Genomic DNA, 20278 nt, shown 5'->3' with positions numbered 1-20278 from the left:
CCTCAGCTCTTCAGCTCAAGGCGAGCGCTCTACCACTTGAGCTACAGCGCCACTTCCGGTTTTCTGGTGGTTTATTGGAGATAAGAGTCTCACAGTCTCTCCTGCCCGGGCTGGCTTTGAACCGCGATCCTCAGATCTCAGCCTCCTGAGTAGCTAGGATTACAGGCATGAGCCACCAGCGCCCGGCTAAGTGTGAGATTCTTATCTCCAATTAACTACCAGAAAACTGGAAGTGGAGCGGAGACTCAAAGTGATAGAGCACTAGGCTTGAGTGGAAAAAGCTCAGGGACAATGCCCAGGCCCTGAGTTCAAGCCCCACATCCAACCAAAAAAAATTTTTTTAACAATGAAAGGAAAAAAGATGGCTGTGGCATGGCTTAAGTGGTAGCGCACCTGCCTAGCAAGTGCAAGGCCTTGACTTCAAACCCTAACACTACCAGAAACAAATGAAAATACACAAATAAGGAGGAAGAAAGGTAAGCTTTAGGTCTGAGCAGTGTAATGAATGAGGTAGAGTCAGCCATTCCTCTACCCTACAAACAGGAAGTCCTTCCCTTTCTTGGCCTCAGTTACCTGGTTCTCAGGGTGAATGTCCAGCTGGGGTAGCTAGCTGCATGGAACCCACAGACAGTCAGTGCAGATATCATCTGTTGTGTATCTGCCGCCTCCTCTACACTGCAAATTGTGAGTTCATAGACAATAATACTCACTTTTTGTTGTTGTTGGTGGTTGTGGGGCTTGGACTCAAGGCCTGGGTGCTGTACCAGAGTTTTTTTTCTTACTTTTTTTTTTTGTCGGTTGTGGGACTTGAACTCTGGGTCTGGGCGCTGTCCATTCAGCTCAAGGCGAGCGCTCTACCACTTGAGCTACAGCGCCACTTCCGGTTTTCTGGTGGTTTTTATTGGAGATAGGAGTCTCACGGTCTCTCCTGCCCGGGTTGGCTTTGAACCGCGATCCTCAGATTTCAGCCTCCTGAGTAGCTAGGATTACAGGCGTGAGCCACCAGCGCCCGGCCAGAGTTATTTTTCTTAAGGCTAATGCTCTATCACTTTGAGCCACAGCGCCACTTCCAGTTTTCTGGTAGTTAATTGGAGCTAAGAATCTCACAGACTTTCCTGTCCCTGTTGGCTTTGAGCTGTGATCCTCAGACCTCAGCCTTTGAGTAGGTAGATTACAGGTGTGAGCCAGACACCTGGCTAATAATCAGACTTTGAGAGTCAGAAAGGACTTGAAAAGTGATCTTCCTATTTGGAGGCTGAAGACACTGATACTCAGAGGGAGAGGGTACCCCAGAAGTCCTAGCCCCCCAGAATGGAAGAGAAGTGTGTCTCAGAGCCCAGGTTGGCCTCGACAGCATTGTGCTGCCAGACCATACTCCCTCTGCCTTCAAATGCCCCTTCCTCTTGTCCTGAGCGCCCCCAGGCCTGGCCATAGCCCCATCCTTAGGAGGCCAGCCCTGGTGGCCAATGCAGGGGCGCTACCCAGGTGTAGGCTGCTCAGGGGGCCCCGGCTCAGCCCCCTGCCCCCTCGCTCCTGCCCCTGCAGTACATGGAGAAGCTGTCCCAGCTGGCCTTCCACCCCCTGAAGATGCAGAGCTGCTACGAGAAGATGGAGCCACTGCGGCTCGACGGGCTGCAGCAGCGCTTCGATGTGTCCAGCACGTCTGCGTTTAAGCAGCGAGCCCAGATCCACATGCGCGAGGTGAGCCCCAGGCTCTGTCCCAGCTGGCCCCGCCCCTGCTACCACCTTCCACGGGCCTGTCCCGGGCCTCTCCCGTGCGCGGCCAGCACCCTTACACCTCCTCCCGCGTCACCTGGCTGACGCTGCTCTGCCATGTCCGGTCGGCCTAGTGACCCCTTCCTGTTCTCTCAAGGCGGGCATTGGCCCTGGTGCCCAGCACCGTGCCAGGCGTGCAGCATGCACTCAGTGAACATGTGAACTAGCACCCCCTCCTGGCAGGCCTGGGGTGGGGGGCTGGCTGAGCCTCTCAGCCACCAGCAAGGCGGGGCCTTACGTGCCCCATGCTGTGCCCTGCAGCAAATGGACAACGCGGTGTACACCTTCGAGACGCTTCTGCACCAGGAGCTGGGGAAGGGGCCCACCAAGGAGGAGCTGTGCAAATCCATCCAGCGGATCCTGGAGCGAGTGCTGAAGGTGAGGGCGCCCCCTGTGGGCCGGGCCCGGTGCGGCCGTCCTGCTGTGTGCAGGGGGAGGCTCCACCTTCCCACCAGGCTGGGGTGGGGGAAGGGACCACGGACCTCCGGCCCCCTATCGCTGCTCCCCAACTTCCCTGCAGAAATATGACTACGACAGCAGCTCTGTGCGCAAGAAGTTCTTCCGGGAGGCGCTGCTGCAGATCGCCATCCCCTTCCTGCTCAAGAAGCTGGCCCCCACCTGCAAGTCGGTGAGCGCCTGCGCCCCTCCGCCCCCGGGCAGCACCCCTCTGCCCCTCTGACCAGCCGCCTCCCTCCACCCCGTCCCCAGGAGCTGCCCCGCTTCCAGGAGCTGATCTTCGAGGACTTCGCCCGGTTCCTCCTGGTAGAGAACACATACGAGGAGGTGGTGCTGCAGACGGTCATGAAGGACATCCTGCAGGGTGAGCAGGCCTGGGCCCGGCTGAGGAGGCTCAAGGCCTCCTGGGTTCTCAGGGCACGGCTGGGGGCGGTCAGAGGGGGGACCTGGGCTGGAGCCACCATAGCCACCTCCTGCCGTGAGGATGACACATCTGTGGAGAAGAGGCAGGGTCCCTGCGGGCATTGGGCTGGGCCCGGGGTGCCGGGCTGAGCCTCCTGCCCGGCTGTCGTCTGCAGCTGTGAAGGAGGCCGCCGTCCAGCGCAAGCACAACCTGTACCGGGACAGCATGGTCATGCACAACAGCGACCCCAACCTGCACCTGCTGGCCGAGGGCGCCCCCATCGACTGGGGTGAGCAGTACGGCGGCGACAGCGGTGAAGACAGCCGGGGAAGCAGCGGCAGCCCCAGCCTTGGGGCCCCCGATGCAGTCACCCCCTCTGAGAAGCGCCGTCGGGCCAAGCAGGTGATGTCTGTGGTCCAGGACGAGGAAGCCGGGCTGCCCTTGCAGGCTGGCTCTGAGCCGCCGTCCCCGGCGTCCCCGGACAGTGTCACCGAGCTCCGCGGCCTCTTGGCTCAGGATCTGCGGGCTGAGAGCCCCCCGCCAGCCGGCCCCCTGCTCAACGGGGCGCCTGCCCAGGAGAGCCCCCAGCCCAGGGCCGCCCCCCAGGCCGCGTCGCCGCCCGCCTCACCCCTCCGGCATCCCTCACCCAGAAAGGCTATGGACCTTGAGCCCCCCAAGCCCAGTGACCAGGAGACCGGGGAGCAGGTGACCAGCCCTGGCAGCCGCCCCCCCATCCACACCACCACCGAGGACAGCGCTGGGGTGCAGACGGAGTTCTAGTCTGGTCGCCCTGTTCCCGTGGGGACACTGTGAGGGGCTGCACCCCCGAGGCATGGCGGGCCAGCGTGGCGGCGGGGGTGGAGGTGGGCAGGCTGGGGTGCCCCTCTTTGCTCTTCCGTGGGCTCACCTCGAAGGCAGGGGCTGGTTTCAAGGTTTCACTTTGGGGGGGGCTGGGCACAGCTGGGGAGCGCCTCCATCCTGCCCTGGCTGTCACCTCTGCTCCCTTCATGATGGCTCTTGCTGTCTTCTGTGGGAGCCAGAGCTTCAGTGCTTGAGGCAAAGTCCTCTTGCGCCCGCCCCCCCCAACATGGGGAGGAAGGGGGGAGGGAGGGAGATGAGCACCCAGGCCCTCTGTCCTGTCCTCTGTCCTATTTGTCCCCCCAAGCCAGGAGGGTTCACCCAGGGCTGAGAGAAGCCAAGGAGGGGGAGGGCTGGGCCGCAGGAGTGCTAGGGAGGTATTGGGGTGGGGTCTCCTAGGAGGAGGGCCAGGGGCCTGGGGATGAAATGAGGAAGGCTGGAATGTGCTGGAAGGTGTGGAGGGGCAGTGTGAGGGGGCGGGAGGAGCTGGTCTCTGGGGACCAGCGGGGCTGAGTGAGAGGAGGTGACAGAGTGAAGGTCACTTGCAGTGGAGCGCAGCCTGTGGGGGACTCTCCAGTCTTGGGGTTCTCTCTGTGCCAGTGGAGGGCTTGGTGGCTTTGGCATCCTCCAAGGTACTACTCACTGCCCACAGGAACTGGAGGGGCTCCGGAGAGGCGGGGGGGGCTCCCCAGGACACGGAGGTGTGTGTGGCCTCTGAGTGTCACCGGACAGTTCTGAGCCTGTCTCTGTGAGTCACTTTGGTCTTGGCTGTTGTTGGCCCTTCCCTAGCTTCCAATTCCTGGGCACAGAGTTAAGTCAAGGTTCCCCCAACTTGACAGGCCCCCCCACAACCCCTCCCCCTACTTCCTCAGACTCTTCTCTGCTGCTGGGGATAGGAAGGAGGGCAGGGTGGAAATTGTTCCCAGTGAAGTCCAAGTTCCCCCTGGACAGGGCGCCTTACACCCCAGGACGAGGCTGGGGCTCAGGGATGCCCAGTCCCCAGCCCCCATCTGATCCAGTCTCTGATCTCTTCCGTGCTCTCTAGTGCCTTGGGGTTTTGATCATCCTTCCGAGATGTGGTATTGAGAATACTATGCAAACTGTTTACGCTTCTGCTAATCAATAAATGCTTTATTTAAAGCTTGCTCTCTGTGTGGTGCTAGGGGGAGGGGCTGGGCCAGGGACTGAGCCTCCAAACCTGGTGTTCTGGCTCGACCAGGCACCATGAGACTCATGGTGGAGTTCCTGTGCCATTTTACAGAGGAGGAAACAGATGAGACTTGTCCAGGCTCAGAGCTCCTGGGTTATAGGGCCACGCTCCCTGGTGGCTGCTCAGGGCCCTGGGGTGTAGCCAGCCTTGCCAGCTCTTTAGGATCTGATTTAGGCTGGTACTGGTTGAACACTCACTGTAGGCTGTGCCCTTTACATGGAGGACAAAGGGGGACAGAACACTGGCTGAGGTTGGCACAGGAGCCCCCCATCCTCCGACGCTAGTGGAGTGCAGATGTCCCTTGGAGAGGCTGGCACGGCCAGGCACCTGCAGGCATTGGCTTTCCTGGTCAGTCTGTCCATGGTGGCCAAGGCCAGGGGTTCAGCCAGGACCATGCTGTTGTCTTTGGCAAGTTTCAAACTCTGAGCTCAAGCTCCTTGACTAGAATAGAGGGTGGCAAAAGACCTTGCTGCCTGAGCTCTCGTGAGACCGCCCCCCCCTGCCCCCCCCCCGCCCCGCCTAAATAGTGCTCCATAAAGTCGTGAGACCTACCTCAGGCCTCAGTCTCCCCTCCTGTCCAAGCTAACCTGAGGTGGGAAAGAGTGGAGACAAGGGCAGAGGAGACAAGCTTCTCCCTAGAACGCAGGCCTGAACACTTCAGAGGGCACTGCAAGGTAGGTGGTCCCAATTAGAGGGTGGGGCCCTCCTGGCCACCCTGGAGCCCTTCACCTTCTTGGCACTGTCCCTGAGCACTCAGCACCCCCTGGTGGCTGGCAGCTGAAGCACAGATCTTGTACTGGATGGAGAGATGGATGGAGAAACCAGCCTGAAGGCCAGCACTGAGTGCAACAGGCCCAGCCGGCCTGCCCCTTGCCTCCAAACCACCTGTCAGAAACCACATGATGAGTGTACCTGGGCTTCAGGTGCCTAAAGTTTTGTGATGATCCCCAAGGCACAACAGAGCAGGCTGGAGACAGGATGCTTCCAGGCTGCATACTCACTGCAGTTGCAGCCAGGGTCCCAGGCACTCACCCCTCCCATCTCCAGCCCCAACTCCAGGCCTTGGAGCACCAGCAGCTCAGAGATAAAGGGGCCACTCAGGCACTGGCTCTCGACAGCTGTACCTCCTCTCCTCTGATCAGGGTGCTGCAGCTGACTTACCCCATACCCACTCCCAGCTCCCTGTGGACCCAAGGGTAACAGGAAAGGAGCAGCGAATGGCTTTATTGATGTTTGCTGCTTCAGGCTGAGCTGTCTGAGTGAGGTAGGGTGGAGAGCAGGTAGGACATGCTCAGGGAGCAGCAGAGGGGAACTAGGGTGCAGGCCTGTGTGGCTCCCTGTCCTAGCTGGATGACTCCCCTGTTCAGGCCAGGGACAGCTGGGTGGGCTGCACAGATGAGGACGGAATAGAGTGCTCTGAGAGGCAGGGTGCGGGTGGGGATGGGGATGGAACCGCGGCTTGGCTATGATGTTCGTCTTGGAACCTCACTGATGGCACAGCCGCCTCTCCACACCCCGGCCTCTCCCTGGGCCGCCAGGGGCCCAATCACCAGCTGAGCTGCCCCGGCTTCCTCTCAGCGTTCCGGCTAGCAGCTACATCCCATGAGCAGCAGCAGGGAGAGGCCCAGGCCAGCCTGGTCCTATTCTGGGTGGGGTAGGGATGTGCGGACGGCAGCCTGGGCCTGCTTTGGTGGAGGCTGCGCCGAGCTCCCGCTGTGCCTGGCTGTGTGCTCAGCTGTGGTAGATCCGCAGGCACTGGGTGATCTCCTGGCGGCACAGCGGGCAGGTGCGCAGTGGCTGGCAGCACTGCTGGCAGCAGCAGACATGGCCACAGGTGAGGAAGATCATCTGGGCCTGAGGAGAGAGTAGGCAGCAAGCTGAGCCACCCCAGGAGTCTTTAGCTTAAAACGCTGGTGGCGTGGGGGCTGGGCTGTGACTCACATAGTGAGGGTGGCTGCCTAGAAATAGCAAGTTCAAACCCCAGTATCACCAAAGGAAGTAAAATAACCTTGTGGTGTGGCCACCAGGAGCTACTCACACATGGCAGACATGCATGAGCGTGTGCCACAGACGTGAAATCCTAGCCAGTCTGTTCAGTTTTGTGCCTATAGCTCTGTGGCTATCCTCAACCTTTTTCTTTTCTTTTCCAGTGCTGGGGATGGGACCAGTCAAGGGTTCGGCCAGTGAGCTATATCCCAGTCTCTCTGTAATTTTGTTGTTGTTGTTGGACAGCCCCTGAACTCCTGGTGTAGAAGGACTGCAACTGTATGGATTGAGAGCCCTGTAAGCACACTTAGGCGTGTATCCTGAGAAAATCCTCAAGGATGTGCTCCAAACTCTTCAAAGCTATCTGTAATATCAAGAAACTGGGAGCCGTCTCCACAGCCCATGGGAAGGGGCTGCTGGCTCTCGGCCAGGGCGCCGCCAGCACAGCTGTTTTCTGTGTAGGATTCCGTCGGGGAGGCAAGGAAGGACCTGTACTTTATACACTGCCGGGTTTGCTCTCTGCAACAACAATAACAATAATAATAAAAAGTGCTAATTCGACAGCTTGTGAAAAACCTTGGCAGGAAAAGCCAGGCTGCTGCTCTTCCATGACAGGTTCCCCTAATGTAGTTAGTAAGTTGGAGAAAAATTTTCCTCTTATGAAGAAAAGAAAAAAAAGAGCAAACAGCGTTAGCATTGCTCACGTTTGGGCCACGGAGCCGATGCTTCCTGCACTTTTCGCTTTGCTATGTTTTCTAAATGACATCACGTGCTCACGTGACTAGGGAACTGCTTTACAAACAAATCCATGTGTCCAGCGAGACTGAGGACGAAGGGCTGGCTGGCCAAGGCCCCGCGCCCTGCAGGGTCCCGGTGCCACTCACCTCCCGTTCCAGGCACACGACACATTCGGAGGCCTGTGCCTCCAGCTCGGCAGGGGGCGCTGAAGGCCTCACTGACTCAGGAGGCTCCTGGGGGGCAGGGAGGGGCTCCAGGGCCCCGACGACCTCATCCTTGGTTGGCTTCAGCTCTGTGAAGTCAAAGGGACAGGCAAGCTGGGGGTCACTCACGGATGACCTCAACACGTAAGGCCAGCTATGAAGTGGGAGCGAGGCCTCCTGCCCTGTCATCTGTGCTGGCACACATGGCAGAGTGCTGGTAACAGGGGCCTCTAGTTCCTAAGGTGCCCAGGACCCTTCAAGCCACCCTGCAGCATGACTGGTGGTCACTGTCAGGGGTGAGAAATCTGAGGCTCAGAGTGGAAACATCACTTGTCAGGGCCACACAGCCTTGGGCTATGGAGCCCTTGGCTCCTCTGCCAGGCTGCCCCCAAGGCTGCCCCTTCCTCTCCCTCTACCCCTTTCCCAGCACAGCCCTAGTGAGCCCGCCCTGCCCTTCTGCCAGCCAGTACCTGGCTGGATCCTGGCTACGTCCAACAGGTCCCGGGCCCTCTGCAGGATCTCATGCTGCAGGCCAGCTTCTGAGACACCCATCTGTGGCAGAGAAAGGGAGGGCAAACTGTGGCAGCCCGGGCTGGGCGGGGCCACTCTGCCGCTTAGGCCCATGGGACTGCCCCGTCCCAGCCTCTGGCGGCCAGGGTCCTGGGGTCAGCAGGTGACAGAGCGGCACCCCAGCTGTGCAGGTGACCGGCTCAGCGCCGGGGCAGCTGGCGCTGCAGCAGGTGGGGCCATGCTGGTGGCTGCACGGACTGACACCCGTGCATCACACCACCCCTGGGACCTCCAATCACCATCCTTGAGGCTGAGGAGAGGCCACTGAGGCCATGCTGCCCAGAAGCAGCAGCACTGGAGCCACACAGCCCAGAGGCATTGTGGCCCAGCTTGCCCTACTCCGAAGAGTAAGTGGGTTATCTGATGAAAGGCCCTCAGCCCCTATCCAGGGCTCAGGCACTGCCAAGGTTATGCCTGTGACCTGGTGGGGCAGGCTGGGGCTGACCCAGACCATCCCCAAGCCCTATCGCTAAAGTCCGATCTGAACAAGGTGGGTGTCTGGGACCCACATTTCTGGTTCTGTTTTTGGAGGGGCTGGTTTTGGACTTAGGGCTTTGTGCTGGCTAGACTGCTAATATACTGCTATGTACTGCTAGCCCTGTTTTTCTGGTAGTTATTTGCCGAACTTTTCTACCCAAGCTGGCCTCAAATCTCAATCCTTCTACTCTCAGCCTCCCAAGTAGCTAGGATTACAGAGGTGAACTACTGGTGTCAGGCTCCGATTTTTTTCTTCTCTCTTCTTTTCTGTGCCTGTCCTGGGGCTTGAACTTGAGGCTGGGCACTGTTCCTGAGCTTCAAGGCTAGCATTCTACTACTTGAGCCACAGCTCTAATTTTGGCTTTTTTTAAAAAGTAGTTTTATTAAAGATGAGTCTCATGGCCTTTCCTGCTCAGGCTGGCTTTAAACAGCAATCTTCAGATCTCAGCCTCCTTAGTAGCCAAGATTACAGGTGTGAGCCACCAGCACCTGACTCTTTTTTCTTGCTTTTCCTCCTTCCTTTCCTTCCTCCCTCCTTCCTTCTTTCTTTTTAAAGAAAGGTCTGGCTATGTAACCCAGGCTGGTCTTGACCTTGTGATCTGTTTTCTTCAGCCTCCCGTGTACTAGGACTATAGGTGTGGCCTCCAGTTTTGGCTACATTTCTGATTTTCATAGCTAGATGGCAGGCTGAGCACATGATTGGCTGGGGGCGAGGGGGCAGGTGTTCGGGACATTTCATCAGGATGGGCTCTGCTGTGAACCACATAAAGAGCAAGTCCAGCCTCCCCGGCCTCCCCGGGCTGCTGCTTCCTACCTTGGCCAGGTCCCCGGGGCTCATGTGGCACAGCATGTCCAGAGATATGCGGTGGTGGGCGAAGATGGGCAGGTAGTGCTCGGCAGACAGCTCCACCAGGAGGGCCGCCAGCGGGCGCTCCAAGCTTCCTTCCTGCAGGACAGGCCGCGAAGAAGGCCAAGGGGCAGAGCCCAGAGGGAAAAGCAAACAGGAGGGTGAGCACAGTACTGAGCAGCACGCATGGAATGCATCCTGGGGATTTTTCCCCAAAATAAAATGGGGGGATGGAAGAGTGGTGCAAGTGGTAGAGCACCTGCTCAGCAAGTGCTCCGCGCTGAGTTTAGCATCATATTCCAGAGAAAAGTAACTTTCCAGAGGATAATAGAAAATGACTTGACTTTTATTTTTTTTCTTTTTGCCGGTGGTGGGGCTTGAACTCAGAGCCTGAGCACTGTCCCTGAGCTCCTCTGCTCAAGGTGAGCGCTCTACCACATTGAGCCATAGCTCCACTTCTGGTTTTCAGATGGTTAACTGGAGATAAGAGTCTCACAGACTTTCCTGCCCAGCTGGCTTTGAACTGTGATCCTCAGATCTCAGCCTCCTGAGTAGCTAGGATTACAAGTGTAAGCCATTGGCGCCCAGCTATGACTTGACTTTTATTGAAGTTTTTAGAAGTATATGTGTGTATGCATGTGTGCACATGCATGTGTGTGCACATGTATGCATGTGCATGTGTGTAAGGTAGTGATCCACATCTGCCCTGCTTCACGGGCAGCAGTTCTGTCTGCACACGCAGCTCACCCTGGGCTCTCTGGTCTCTGCTGGTCACAGAAATGACTGGCCCCCGTTTTCCCCTCACCAGAGCCAATGCTCCTACCACCCTTCTTGCCCCTTCCAGGATCTGGCCTGCTTCCATCCATGGGAAGATGGATTGAGTCTGTGGGGCGGGCAGGTGGCAGTCAACAGCCTGCGGAGAACCCAAGGCGCTCCGAGAATAAGCCATGTGCAGGGCCTCCGCTTCCTCACCTGCAGCTTCAAGGACAGGGGCTTCTGGTTCAAAAGCCGCTGGTACTGGATGAGCCAGTAATTCTCCTGCTTGGTTTCGCTCTTGGCTTCTAACTCCATCTGCCAAGGACAAACACGGTCACTGGAGCCGCATCTCAGTAAATAAAGACCAGAGTCACCAGGAGCTGGCTGAGACCCACACAGGCGATGGCCCTTGGTATTTTATAAAGGACTTTCACACCACGTGGTCCCACACTCTGCCAGCCCCTGCGAAGGACCCCCTCTTGGGGGACAGCTGTCTCTGCCCCACACAGGCGGGACTGCCGCAGGGCTCCAGGCACAGGACTCCACTTGAGCACTGGTCCTGGAGTTCTGTCCGGCCTGCACTTACTCTCGGTAGAGGGATAAGGCAGGGAGCAGGGACACTATTCATCTACACAGATCCCTGTGCCACACCATGCTGGGCACCAAAAGAAGTCATTTACTTGGCTGCCTAACTCTGTGAAGACTGTTCTAGCTCCTGGGTGAGGAAAGTAAGGCTCAGAGGGATGAGTTCCCTGCCTAGAGTCAGGGCTCGATCCACACCAGGCCTGTGTCCTGTTGCTCTGCAGCTGTGAGGGGCGCAGCTGGGGCTACAGGCTGTGGGCCAGGCAGGCTGTGGGGAGCGGGTCCCGCGCAGCCCCCTCAGGCCTGGCTTCCTTGGGCAGCCCCTCCTGGGATTCTGTGGAGCTAGACGCCCTCCTCTGCCCTTGGCCTAGAGTTGTGCCTTCTTTTCTCCTCTCCTCTCTTTTCCCCACTTCTCTCCTCTCTTGTCTAAGATGGGGACTCAAATTTGCCAACGCTTGCTTCTGTTCATCGGCTGGTGATCTGCTGCCTGAGTCACGCCTCCCACCCTTCTCGTCTCTTTTTTTTTTGTCGGTTGTGGGGTTTGAACTCTGGGCCTAGGTGCTGTCCCTCAGCTCTTCAGCTCAAGGCTAGCACTCTGCCACTTGAGCCACAGTGCCACTTCTGGTTTTCTGGCGGTTAATTGGAGATAAGAGTCTCGTGGGCTTTCCTGCCCCAGCTGGCTTTGAACCATGATCCTTAGATCTCAGCCTCCTGAGTAGCTAGGATTACAGGGGTGAGCCACCAGTGCCCAGATTTTCAGTTTTTGAGACCCAGTTTGGCTCTGTAGCTCAGGCTGACCTGGAACTCTTGATCCTCCTGTCTCAGCCTCCTTTTCTAGTGTTATAGGCCGTGCCCGGTGACACCCCCTGCTATGTGCCCTTGCCCAAAATGGTCTACAGAGCTGGAGCTCCTCCCCTAGCTGTGCAACAGGGGCTTTCTGATGGCAGGGCGGGGTGGCAGCGGCCCACTGCTGGGGCTGCCATTCTCACTGGTGCAATGTGCAGAAAGTGGCAGAGAGGCCTGGTGAAGAGCAGGCCACCTCTCACTGCCACGGCATGAACATGCCCCTTGGCTCTGCACTCTCTGGAGGAGCTAGTCTCCCCTCTCAACCTGCAAAGGCCTAGGGACATGGAGACATTTACAGTGATGCAGGAGATCACATCTTTTCAGCTCTGGCTGGTGAGCCTGGCTTCTGTCCTCATGCGCAGGACTGGGGCTCAGACATCCTGATGCATGCTAAAGTCTAAGCCATCGGCACAGGGCTAGGTTGGGCCACTCCTGCCAGGAGCTCGTGGCCTGCTGTGGCCACGTGAGCCCACTTCTGAGGGAACACTCACGGATGTTTTCAAAGCCCAATCCTCAGAGACACTCAGCTCACCCCTCACAGAGGCTAAAAATAACTCATATGCTCTACCAGGTGCCAGCCCATCCCAGTGTGGCCCCAGAAACCATCAGAAAAGCACATTCGATGAGATCAGAGCAGGTTTGCTTATTAAACACAAATTTCTCTCCCTCCCATGTCTCCCTTTTTTTGAGGTATGGGTCTTAATAAGTTGTCCAGGATAGCGATGACCTCCTGGGCCTAAGGGATCCTCCTGCTTCAGCCTCCTATGTAGCCGGGACTACAGATATAAGCCACTGTACCAAGCGAGGGTATGCACCAGTTTATGTGGAAAGGCATATATACATAGAAAGATGCACTATGATCTTTACATAACAAAATGTTAGCAGTAGATAATTCTCAGAAGTGAAAGTCTTTTCCTTTGTACTTTCCAATACCCACTGCCTGATTAACAATAGTGTTTCCTCAAAAAAAAAAATGTAGGGGCTGGGAAGGTGGCTCAGTGGTAGAGTGCTTGCCTCGCATGCATGAAGCCCTGGGTTCGATTCCTCAGTGCCACATAAGCAGAAAAAGCCAGAAGTGGCACTGTGGCTCAAGTGGTAGAGCGCTAGCCTTGAGCTGAAGAGCTGAGGGACAGCGCCTAGGCCCAGAGTTCAGACCCCACAACTGAAAAAAAAAAAAAAAAAAAATGCAGTGTGGCTTATGCCTATAATCCTAGCTACTCAGGAGGGTGAGATCTGAGAATCAAGGTATGAAGCCAGCCTGGGCAGAAAAGTGTGAGTCAAGCGGTAGAACACCACCTTGAGTGAAGAATCCAAGCAAGAGTATGAGGTCCTGAGTTTGAGCCCCAGAATCAAATACAATATAAATAATAAAATGAAATAGGGGCTGGGAAGGTGGCTCAGTGGTAGAGTGCTTGCCTTGCATGCATGAGGCCCTGGGTTCGATTCTTCAGCACCACATAAGCAAAAAGAAAAAAGCCGGAAGTGGCGCTGTGGCTCAAGTGGTAGAGCGCTAGCCTTGAGCTGAAGAGCTGAGGGACAGCGCCCAGGCCCAGAGTTCAGGCCCCACGACCGGACCCTCTACCCCCACCCCCCCAAAAAAAAAGAAAGAAAATCTGGCCAAGAGATGCTAGCCCTCCACCCCAACTGACCGCAGCGGCTGAGCACGTACCAGGATGTCCTGCAGCTCTTCCTCCCGCTGCTTCTTTTCTTTGAGCAGCTGCTGGAGCAGGGAGCTGAGAGCCCAGCGCTGCTGGGACACCATCTCCTGCAACACAAGGCCCCGCCCCGGGCCGTAGTGAGCAGTCTTTGCCCTGGCACGCAGGATGGCGGCCGGTGCTGCCTGGGATCCCGCTGGCTTGGTTCTGTTGGCAGCTCAATTCAGGGCTCTGACCCACGCCCCTAGGCCAAGTTAGGGGCTAAAGCCCAGCCCCCTTTGCCCTGACATCCACCCCACCTCCCATCCTCAAAGCTGAGGCACCCTTCCTGGGCCAGGCATGGGACCCCAGTGATGATGACGATGGAGTGGGGAGAAACAGCAAACAAAGAATGACAACCATGGTCTCCCTGACCACAGAGCACATGGTGGAAGCAAATGGAGGGTGGCAGAGATAGGGGAGCCCACACGGGGGCGGGGGGGGGGGGGGGTTGGGAAGGGGGACAACACATGCACACTGTGGCCACATCCCCTCATCCTCCTGTCCTTGGGGACCCCACGCAGGCCCTGCAGCTGTGATGGGCGGGGCGGTTCCTCATCTCTAAAGCTTGTTTTGAGGCTCTGTTACCACGTCACCCTCCTCTAATGGCCCAGTGCCATGGGAAGACTCCATCTTGGGGGGACAGAAAGGGGCGTGGCAGGGCCATGCTTGGAGCCACGCAGCACCTGGGCAGACCTCTGGGAGCAGGCATTGTCTGTGCACTGGTGTGGGGGGAGACAGCCTGAGGTCTTCCGCTGAGCATGGACAGGGACCGGGACAGGCGGACTGCGCAAAAGCTGGCGCGAGCACGTGCCCCACACACCTGTCCCATCCAGGCCCACAAGTGCATGGGGGCGATGGGAGCCCGAGAAGGGAAAGGGCCAACTTTCCTCTCCACCTGCCCAAGTCCTGCGGGCAGACTCTAGGAAGAGTCTAGACCACAGCCTGCCCGTCCCCGCTGGCTCCGAGAGCAGGACACTGGGGGCCAGGCCTGGGCTCGGCCATCCTGAGAAGCCCCTCCACAGAGAATGCAGCCCAGACAGCGGAAGAGCAAGGCTTAAAGAAAGGAGCACCGCAGCGGCCAGACCCCAACCAAGGAAATGCGGAGATGTGGTCTGGGGGACCTCCTTCCTCCGACCGCCTGCCTAGTGTCCCGCCTCCTGAGAGCCCTGCCTTGGTCACTGGGGCAGCCCAGGCCCTGGGCTGAGGAGCTGCTGCCCTGGGGCCAGGGGGGTGTGGGAGGGGCGCAGGGGGAGCCCTACATACCTGCAGCGCCTCTGTGTCCAGGGACTTCCTCTTTAACTCCAGCTGAGTCAGCTGCAGTAACTCAGTTTCTATTAACCTAATCTAAACAGAAGACGAGACAGGGGTTTATTTGCATTAACCGTGGTGCCGTTTTTTTTGTGCTGCTGCCCTCTGGTGGCCAGAGGTGGGTGGTGTCTAAGAAAGCTTTCTGGGGGGAAGCTGGGGTTGGAGAGGAACCTGTAGGACTTGGGATCTCACACAGAGGTGTAAAAAGAATCCTCTTTCATGGCTTGGGGTACCTGGGACTTGACATGCTGTCGACCTGGTCGCTGCAGCTGGCCAAGAGCCCAGCACAGGGCTTGTCCCAGGACGCTCGCAAATAAAGGTGTGCAGGGAAGGAGGGGGTTCCTTCTAGATCCAAGGAGAGGGAGGTCGACAGTCACCACTGGGAGTGTGTGTGTGTGTGTGTGTGTGTGTGTGTGTGTGTCTGTGTATGTGCATGCATGTGCTGGTACTGGGGCTTGAACTCAGAGCCTAGGCACAGTCCCTTCGGTCCCTTAGCTGTTTTTCTCAAGGCTAGTATTCTACCACTTGAGCCACTTGTCTACTTCCGGCTTTTTTGTGGCTAACTGGAGATAAGAGTCCCAGTATTCTCAGATCTCAGCCTCCTGAGTAGCTAGGATTACAGGTGTGCACCACAGGGCTGGAACCATGAGGCCTTCCTCTTGCCTCCACCGTGTAGCTGTCATGGGGTGGAGGTCGGGGGAGCAGAGGGCAATGGAGTGACTGAATGGTGATAGGCTGGAGTTACGAGCACCTGACTGTGCCATATCCATGCTGTGAGCTCTATCTGCAGCACTTCAGCAGCGCCCGGGCCATGACCCCACAGTACAGGCAAGGGGAGGTTAAGTAACCTGCCCAAGGACACAGAGCAAGTAAGCAAGCGCCCTTTCCCTAGGCTCTGAGGGGCCCACCCACCCTGAGAGTGGGGGTCTGCTCACTCTCTCGGCTGTCTGGGGGGGATCACACCTGACACAGTGACCTGCCCATGGCCGTGAGGCCTCTTCTGTCTCTGAGCCCCCTGGCCCTTCCCACCCTTGGTCAGAGGGATGAGCTTCATGTCCAGCAATGGGGGACCGAAATTTAAAAAAAAATTAAAAAAAAAAAGTAAGTTGGTTTAGATCAAACACGAGAAGGAGAAAGAAAACCATGCAAAAATATGAATGGGAAGTGTGATGGGATGAGCGCTCCCATAGCCTGGAAGCTGGGCCCCAGCTGCAGCCCACTCAATAGCAGCACCGCACGCCCTGCTCCACTCCCTCGGCCCCCGCTGCGCTGAGGCCCCGCCACAGTCCCGCCACAGTCCCCAGCAGAGTCTGACGGGAGTGCAGCCCTCGGAAGCAGAGGCCCCACCTCAGCCCTGCTAACGGTGGCCCAGGGAAGCTTCCAGCTCTTGTTCAGTTGCCTGGAGAGGAGCCCCTGTTGTCCTGCTATGCCAAGGCCAGTGCAGAGGCTTCCCACGGTCACACATGTCCTGGCCAGAGAATGGGCCACCCCCGCTGGGTAGGACTGTGGCCAGGGCCGAGGATGAGGGCATCTCCAGGCCCTCACCAACAGCCCAGCCCTGGTCTTCCTGAGGAGTGAGAGGAACAAAGCAGGCCCCTCTCGCGAGCCAGTGAGCAGGGTCTCAGCTGCGTGACTGCGGCCCCGCACTCCAACCCAGCACTCACCTGGTTCCTGATCTGCCGGTGCATGAGGTCTTTCTTCACTTGGAGGGCCTCGAACGCAGCCTTCTGCATGGCACTCTACAAGACACCGTGCCAGGCCGTTCAGCACAGGCTGCACAACCCAGGCCGTACATCCTGGCCTTCCCTGGAGCCATCTGGGGATCAGATCTGTGTATTCTGGCGTAGGTAATTCCTATGCTTCTTAAGAGAGAGAAACTAGGCCGGGCGCCAGTGACTCATTCCTGTAAGCCTGGCTATTCAGGGGGCTGAGATCTTCTGAGGACAGTGGTTCAAAGTCTGCCCAGGCAGGAAAGTCTATGAGACTCTTATCTCCAGTAAACTACCAAAACAAAAGCCAGAAGCAGTGCTGTGACTCAAGAGGCAGAGTGCTAACCTTGAGCAAAAAAAAGCTCAGGGATAGAGCCAGCCCTGAGTTCAAGCCCCAGGACTGGCACAAGAAGAGAGAGAGAGAGAGGGAGAGAGAGAGAGAGAGGGAGAGAGGGAGGGAGGGCGAGAGAGAGAGAGCGAGAGAGCGAGAGAGAAACTACTGTCTAACTCACTTAAATTTTCAAAACAGTTCTTAATAGGGCTGGCACCATGTCCCTCTTTTTTACAGTAGCTAAAGGCGAGCCTGCTTCTGCTACCATGTCCCTGATGAAGAGGCTCAGAGCTGTGACTGGCTGACTGGGACACAGTGTCCCCCACACTGGGGGGGGGGCAACCTGTCCGTGTGGGGCCTACTGGGCCCCCAACCTTTCCTTCACCAGGGGCAGGTACCTCGAGTGACAGATGTCTCTGACAAGGCTTACAGATACCACGTCATGTCACTTTGGGAGAACAGAGAGATTGGGGCAGGGCTAGGTGACCCATGGGGACAGGCAGGGCTGCTTCTTTAGGTTCAGGGCCCAGACACCTCTGGGCGTCTCAGCCCCCCTGACAACTCCAGTGTCTCAAAGTCCCTGGGTCTTATGTGAGGTCTAGGTCAGGACTCCTGTCCAGCACCCCTGGCCCAAGGCTTACCTCCTGTAAGATCTGGCTGATGGCTTTGTTCTGATCCATCTGCTGCCATGACAGAATCTGCTGGAACCGCTCATCCATTTCAGCCATGCTGCCAGAAAGACAGCTCTGTCACTCCTGAGCACCTGCTCTGTGCTAGGTGTCTTGGAGGAGACCAAGAGAATCATTTTTCCGCCCAGCAGTACTGCCAACGCTCCTGCTGGGGGGCAAGGCCTCAGCAGGGCAGACTTGGGGTTTGAGTCTTCTGGCTGGGGAGGAGGGCAGTGGAGCTGAGAGCTGGCAGAGATACCAGGTCCTCTGGTTCAGAGCCACTGAACCCCGCAGCGAAGGCCACCTGAGGTGAATACCTGGCCTCTCCCTGCCCCATACGCGCCTTCAAGCTGCCCATGAGCCACTGGGCTGGAGGAAAGTCCCTGTGTTCTGGGCTCAGCCCTTTAGGAGGCTGTGACAGGTTCAAACCCCATGCCTGTTCGGTCTTAGCTCTCAGCTTGTTCCACCCTTGTAACCATTTTCCGGAGCCGGGGTGGAGGCTCAGGCTCCCGCAACAGCTCCACGGGCAGCTCCTGGAAGTCACCTCGCTTTTATTTTATTTTTTTGCCACTCCTGCGGCTTCAAGGGTACTGTTCTTGAGCTTTTATGCTCAAGGGTAACATTCTACCACCTGAGCCAAAGAGTAACATATGGCTTTTTTGCTGATTACTTTTAAAAAATTAATCAGGGCCCTGGGTTCAATTCCTCAGCACCACATAAACAGAAAAAGCTGGAAGTGGTGCTGTGGCTCAAGTGGTAGAGTGCTAGGCCTTGAGCTGAAGAGCTGAGGGACAGCGCCCAGGCCCAGAGTTCAAGCCCCACAACCAGCAAAAAATAAAGCACACACACACACACACACACACACACACACACAGAGTCTCAGATTTGTCTGCCCAGGCTTGGTCTGAACCATGATTACACACACACACACACACACACACACACACTCAGATTTGTCTGCCCAGGCTTGGTCTGAACCATGATTCTCAGAGCTCAGTGCTCTGAGTAGCTAGGGTTACAGGTGTGACCACCGATGCCTGCTCACCTCACTTTTCTGATAAGAAATTCACAGCTTAGGAAGCAAAAGCAACTCACCCCCAGGTTCACAGTTAGCCAGTAGAGTCCCCCATGCCTGGGCTCCTGAGCACCAAGTCACCCATCAGGAAAGCAGGGAGATGCCAGCATCTGAGGACTCAGGAAGCTGACCCGGTGGCCAGGAGGGGGCAACATGCAGGGTGGCCAGGGCTGTGAGACTGTGATCTGAGCAGCTAGGCACTGACTGAGCTTTTCCCCACTGCTCTGCTGGTTACCTGGAACCTTCCCAAAGCCCACAGGGCTGTGGTGAGCCCAGCACTTTAGACCCAAGTGGCCATCAGCACGGAAGCAGCTATGCATCCCCTAGCTCATAACATTCCCAACCTGTGCCCCTCCATGGTCAAGAACACCCCTATTTGGCCCCCACCTGACGGTGCTCTGAGACTCTACGAGCCTGCTTTGACACTGCCCCTCACAGATATGCCAGGCAGGCAAGCACTGGGCCTGTCTGTGCCTGGCTCACAACATAGCAAATGTGTGACGCAGGAAATGGTGGTCTTCTCTGGGGCCAACCCAAGCATGAAGTCCTTGCTAGAAAAATCTGGAAGGCCAGGATCACTTGCTTATAACAGCTTTGTCGAGGCTGGGCAGCCCAGGGCAGGGGCCACCAGTACTCAGCTCTTACCCCAGTGTTAGGGGCCTGAGGTGGCTCCCTGCAGCTCACCTGGAATCCCCCCCCCATACCTTCCCACCCCCCGCCCCTTACCTAGAACAGGCCTGCTGGACCAGGCTCTGCCTCTGAGACTCATAGGCCATCTGGATGAGGCGGCTCTTGCAGCTCTCGGTCAGCATTTGCTGCATGGCGGCTGCAGACAGGTGGGGTGGGTGGATGAGAAAGGGACATGCAGCAGGACTTCCTCTGCTGCTGGACAGGACTTGAGGCTTTCCCTACTTACCTGCCTGCTATTCAACCTTAAACTGAGGCTCTTTTTAATTATAAAAGTAACTTAAGGGCTGGGTTAGTGGTAGAGTGCTTGCGTAGCAATCATGAAGCCCTGGGTTCGATTCCTCAGTAACACAGAAGCAGAAAAAAGCCAGAAGTGGCGCTGTGGCTCAAGTGGTAAAGTGCTAGCCTTGAGCACAGAGAGACTCAGGGATAGAGCCCAGGCCCTGAGTTCAAGGCCTAGGGCCGGGGGGGGGGGGGAGGGAAGGGAACATAAGCTTGGAAGGCTGATTAGCCGTATAATACCAAACAATCTTCTAGAGTCCTGAGACCCAGACATTACATTTTGATATATGGTCTTCCAGTCAATTTTTATGAATGTTTATAGATTTGTAAAAATTGACATAAAAGAGCCAGGCACCAGTGGCTCATGTGTGTGATCCTAGCTATTCAGGAGACTGACATGGAAGTTTGAAGCCAGCCTGACAGGAAAATCAGTAAGACTCTTATCTCCAATTAACCATCAATAAGCCAGAAGTGAAGACTAGAAGTGAGGGAAAGGGTGACACTGCCCCCCCAAATGTACTCTTTACCTGACTTATGTAACTATAACCCCTTTGTACCTCACCTTTATAAAACCAATAAAAAATAAAAATAAAAAACAAAAAAGCCAGAAGTAGAGTTGTGGTTCAAGTGGTACAGTACCAGGCTTGCGTGAAAAAGTAGGAGATAGCTCTCACTGAGGTCAAGCCTCTGGCACATACAAAAAAAGAATCAAGGAAGTGGTGCTGTAGCTCAAGTGGTAGAGCGCTTGCCTTGAGCTGAAGAGCTGAGGGACAGCGCCCAGGCCCAGAGTTCAAGCCCCACGGCCGACCAAAA

General features: G+C 56.8%; 2 protein-coding genes across 3 annotated transcripts in view; one reads left to right on the top strand and one right to left on the bottom strand.

Annotated features, from left to right (window-relative positions):
• Fam129b (family with sequence similarity 129, member B) overlaps positions 1-5191 on the top strand; it is a 56643-nt gene extending 51452 nt beyond the window's left edge. The window contains exons 10-14 of the mRNA XM_013021486.1: positions 1546-1701; positions 2038-2154; positions 2297-2404; positions 2485-2596; positions 2811-5191. Of these exons, the coding sequence (XP_012876940.1) occupies positions 1546-1701; positions 2038-2154; positions 2297-2404; positions 2485-2596; positions 2811-3415 (1098 nt within the window). The 3' untranslated portion in view covers positions 3416-5191. The remainder of the gene's footprint in view (positions 1-1545; positions 1702-2037; positions 2155-2296; positions 2405-2484; positions 2597-2810) is intronic.
• Positions 5192-5762: 571 nt separating this feature from the next.
• Positions 5763-20278, bottom strand: part of Lrsam1 (leucine rich repeat and sterile alpha motif containing 1) — a 37879-nt gene continuing 23363 nt past the window's right edge. For both annotated transcript variants that reach the window (XM_013021395.1, XM_013021396.1), the window contains 10 exons: positions 19223-19322; positions 17395-17482; positions 16378-16452; positions 14669-14749; positions 13378-13473; positions 10497-10595; positions 9492-9623; positions 8101-8182; positions 7574-7719; positions 5763-6557 (listed from right to left, as the gene is read on the bottom strand). In XM_013021395.1, the coding sequence (XP_012876849.1) occupies positions 6435-6557; positions 7574-7719; positions 8101-8182; positions 9492-9623; positions 10497-10595; positions 13378-13473; positions 14669-14749; positions 16378-16452; positions 17395-17482; positions 19223-19322 (1022 nt within the window). In that variant the 3' untranslated portion in view covers positions 5763-6434. The remainder of the gene's footprint in view (positions 6558-7573; positions 7720-8100; positions 8183-9491; positions 9624-10496; positions 10596-13377; positions 13474-14668; positions 14750-16377; positions 16453-17394; positions 17483-19222; positions 19323-20278) is intronic.

This window comes from Dipodomys ordii, unplaced genomic scaffold (genome assembly GCF_000151885.1).
Source record: "Dipodomys ordii isolate 6190 unplaced genomic scaffold, Dord_2.0 Scaffold55, whole genome shotgun sequence".
Taxonomy (NCBI): domain Eukaryota; kingdom Metazoa; phylum Chordata; class Mammalia; order Rodentia; family Heteromyidae; genus Dipodomys; species Dipodomys ordii.
The sequence above is the reverse complement of the archived record's forward strand: the minus strand, read 5'-3'. Positions and strand labels throughout refer to the sequence as shown.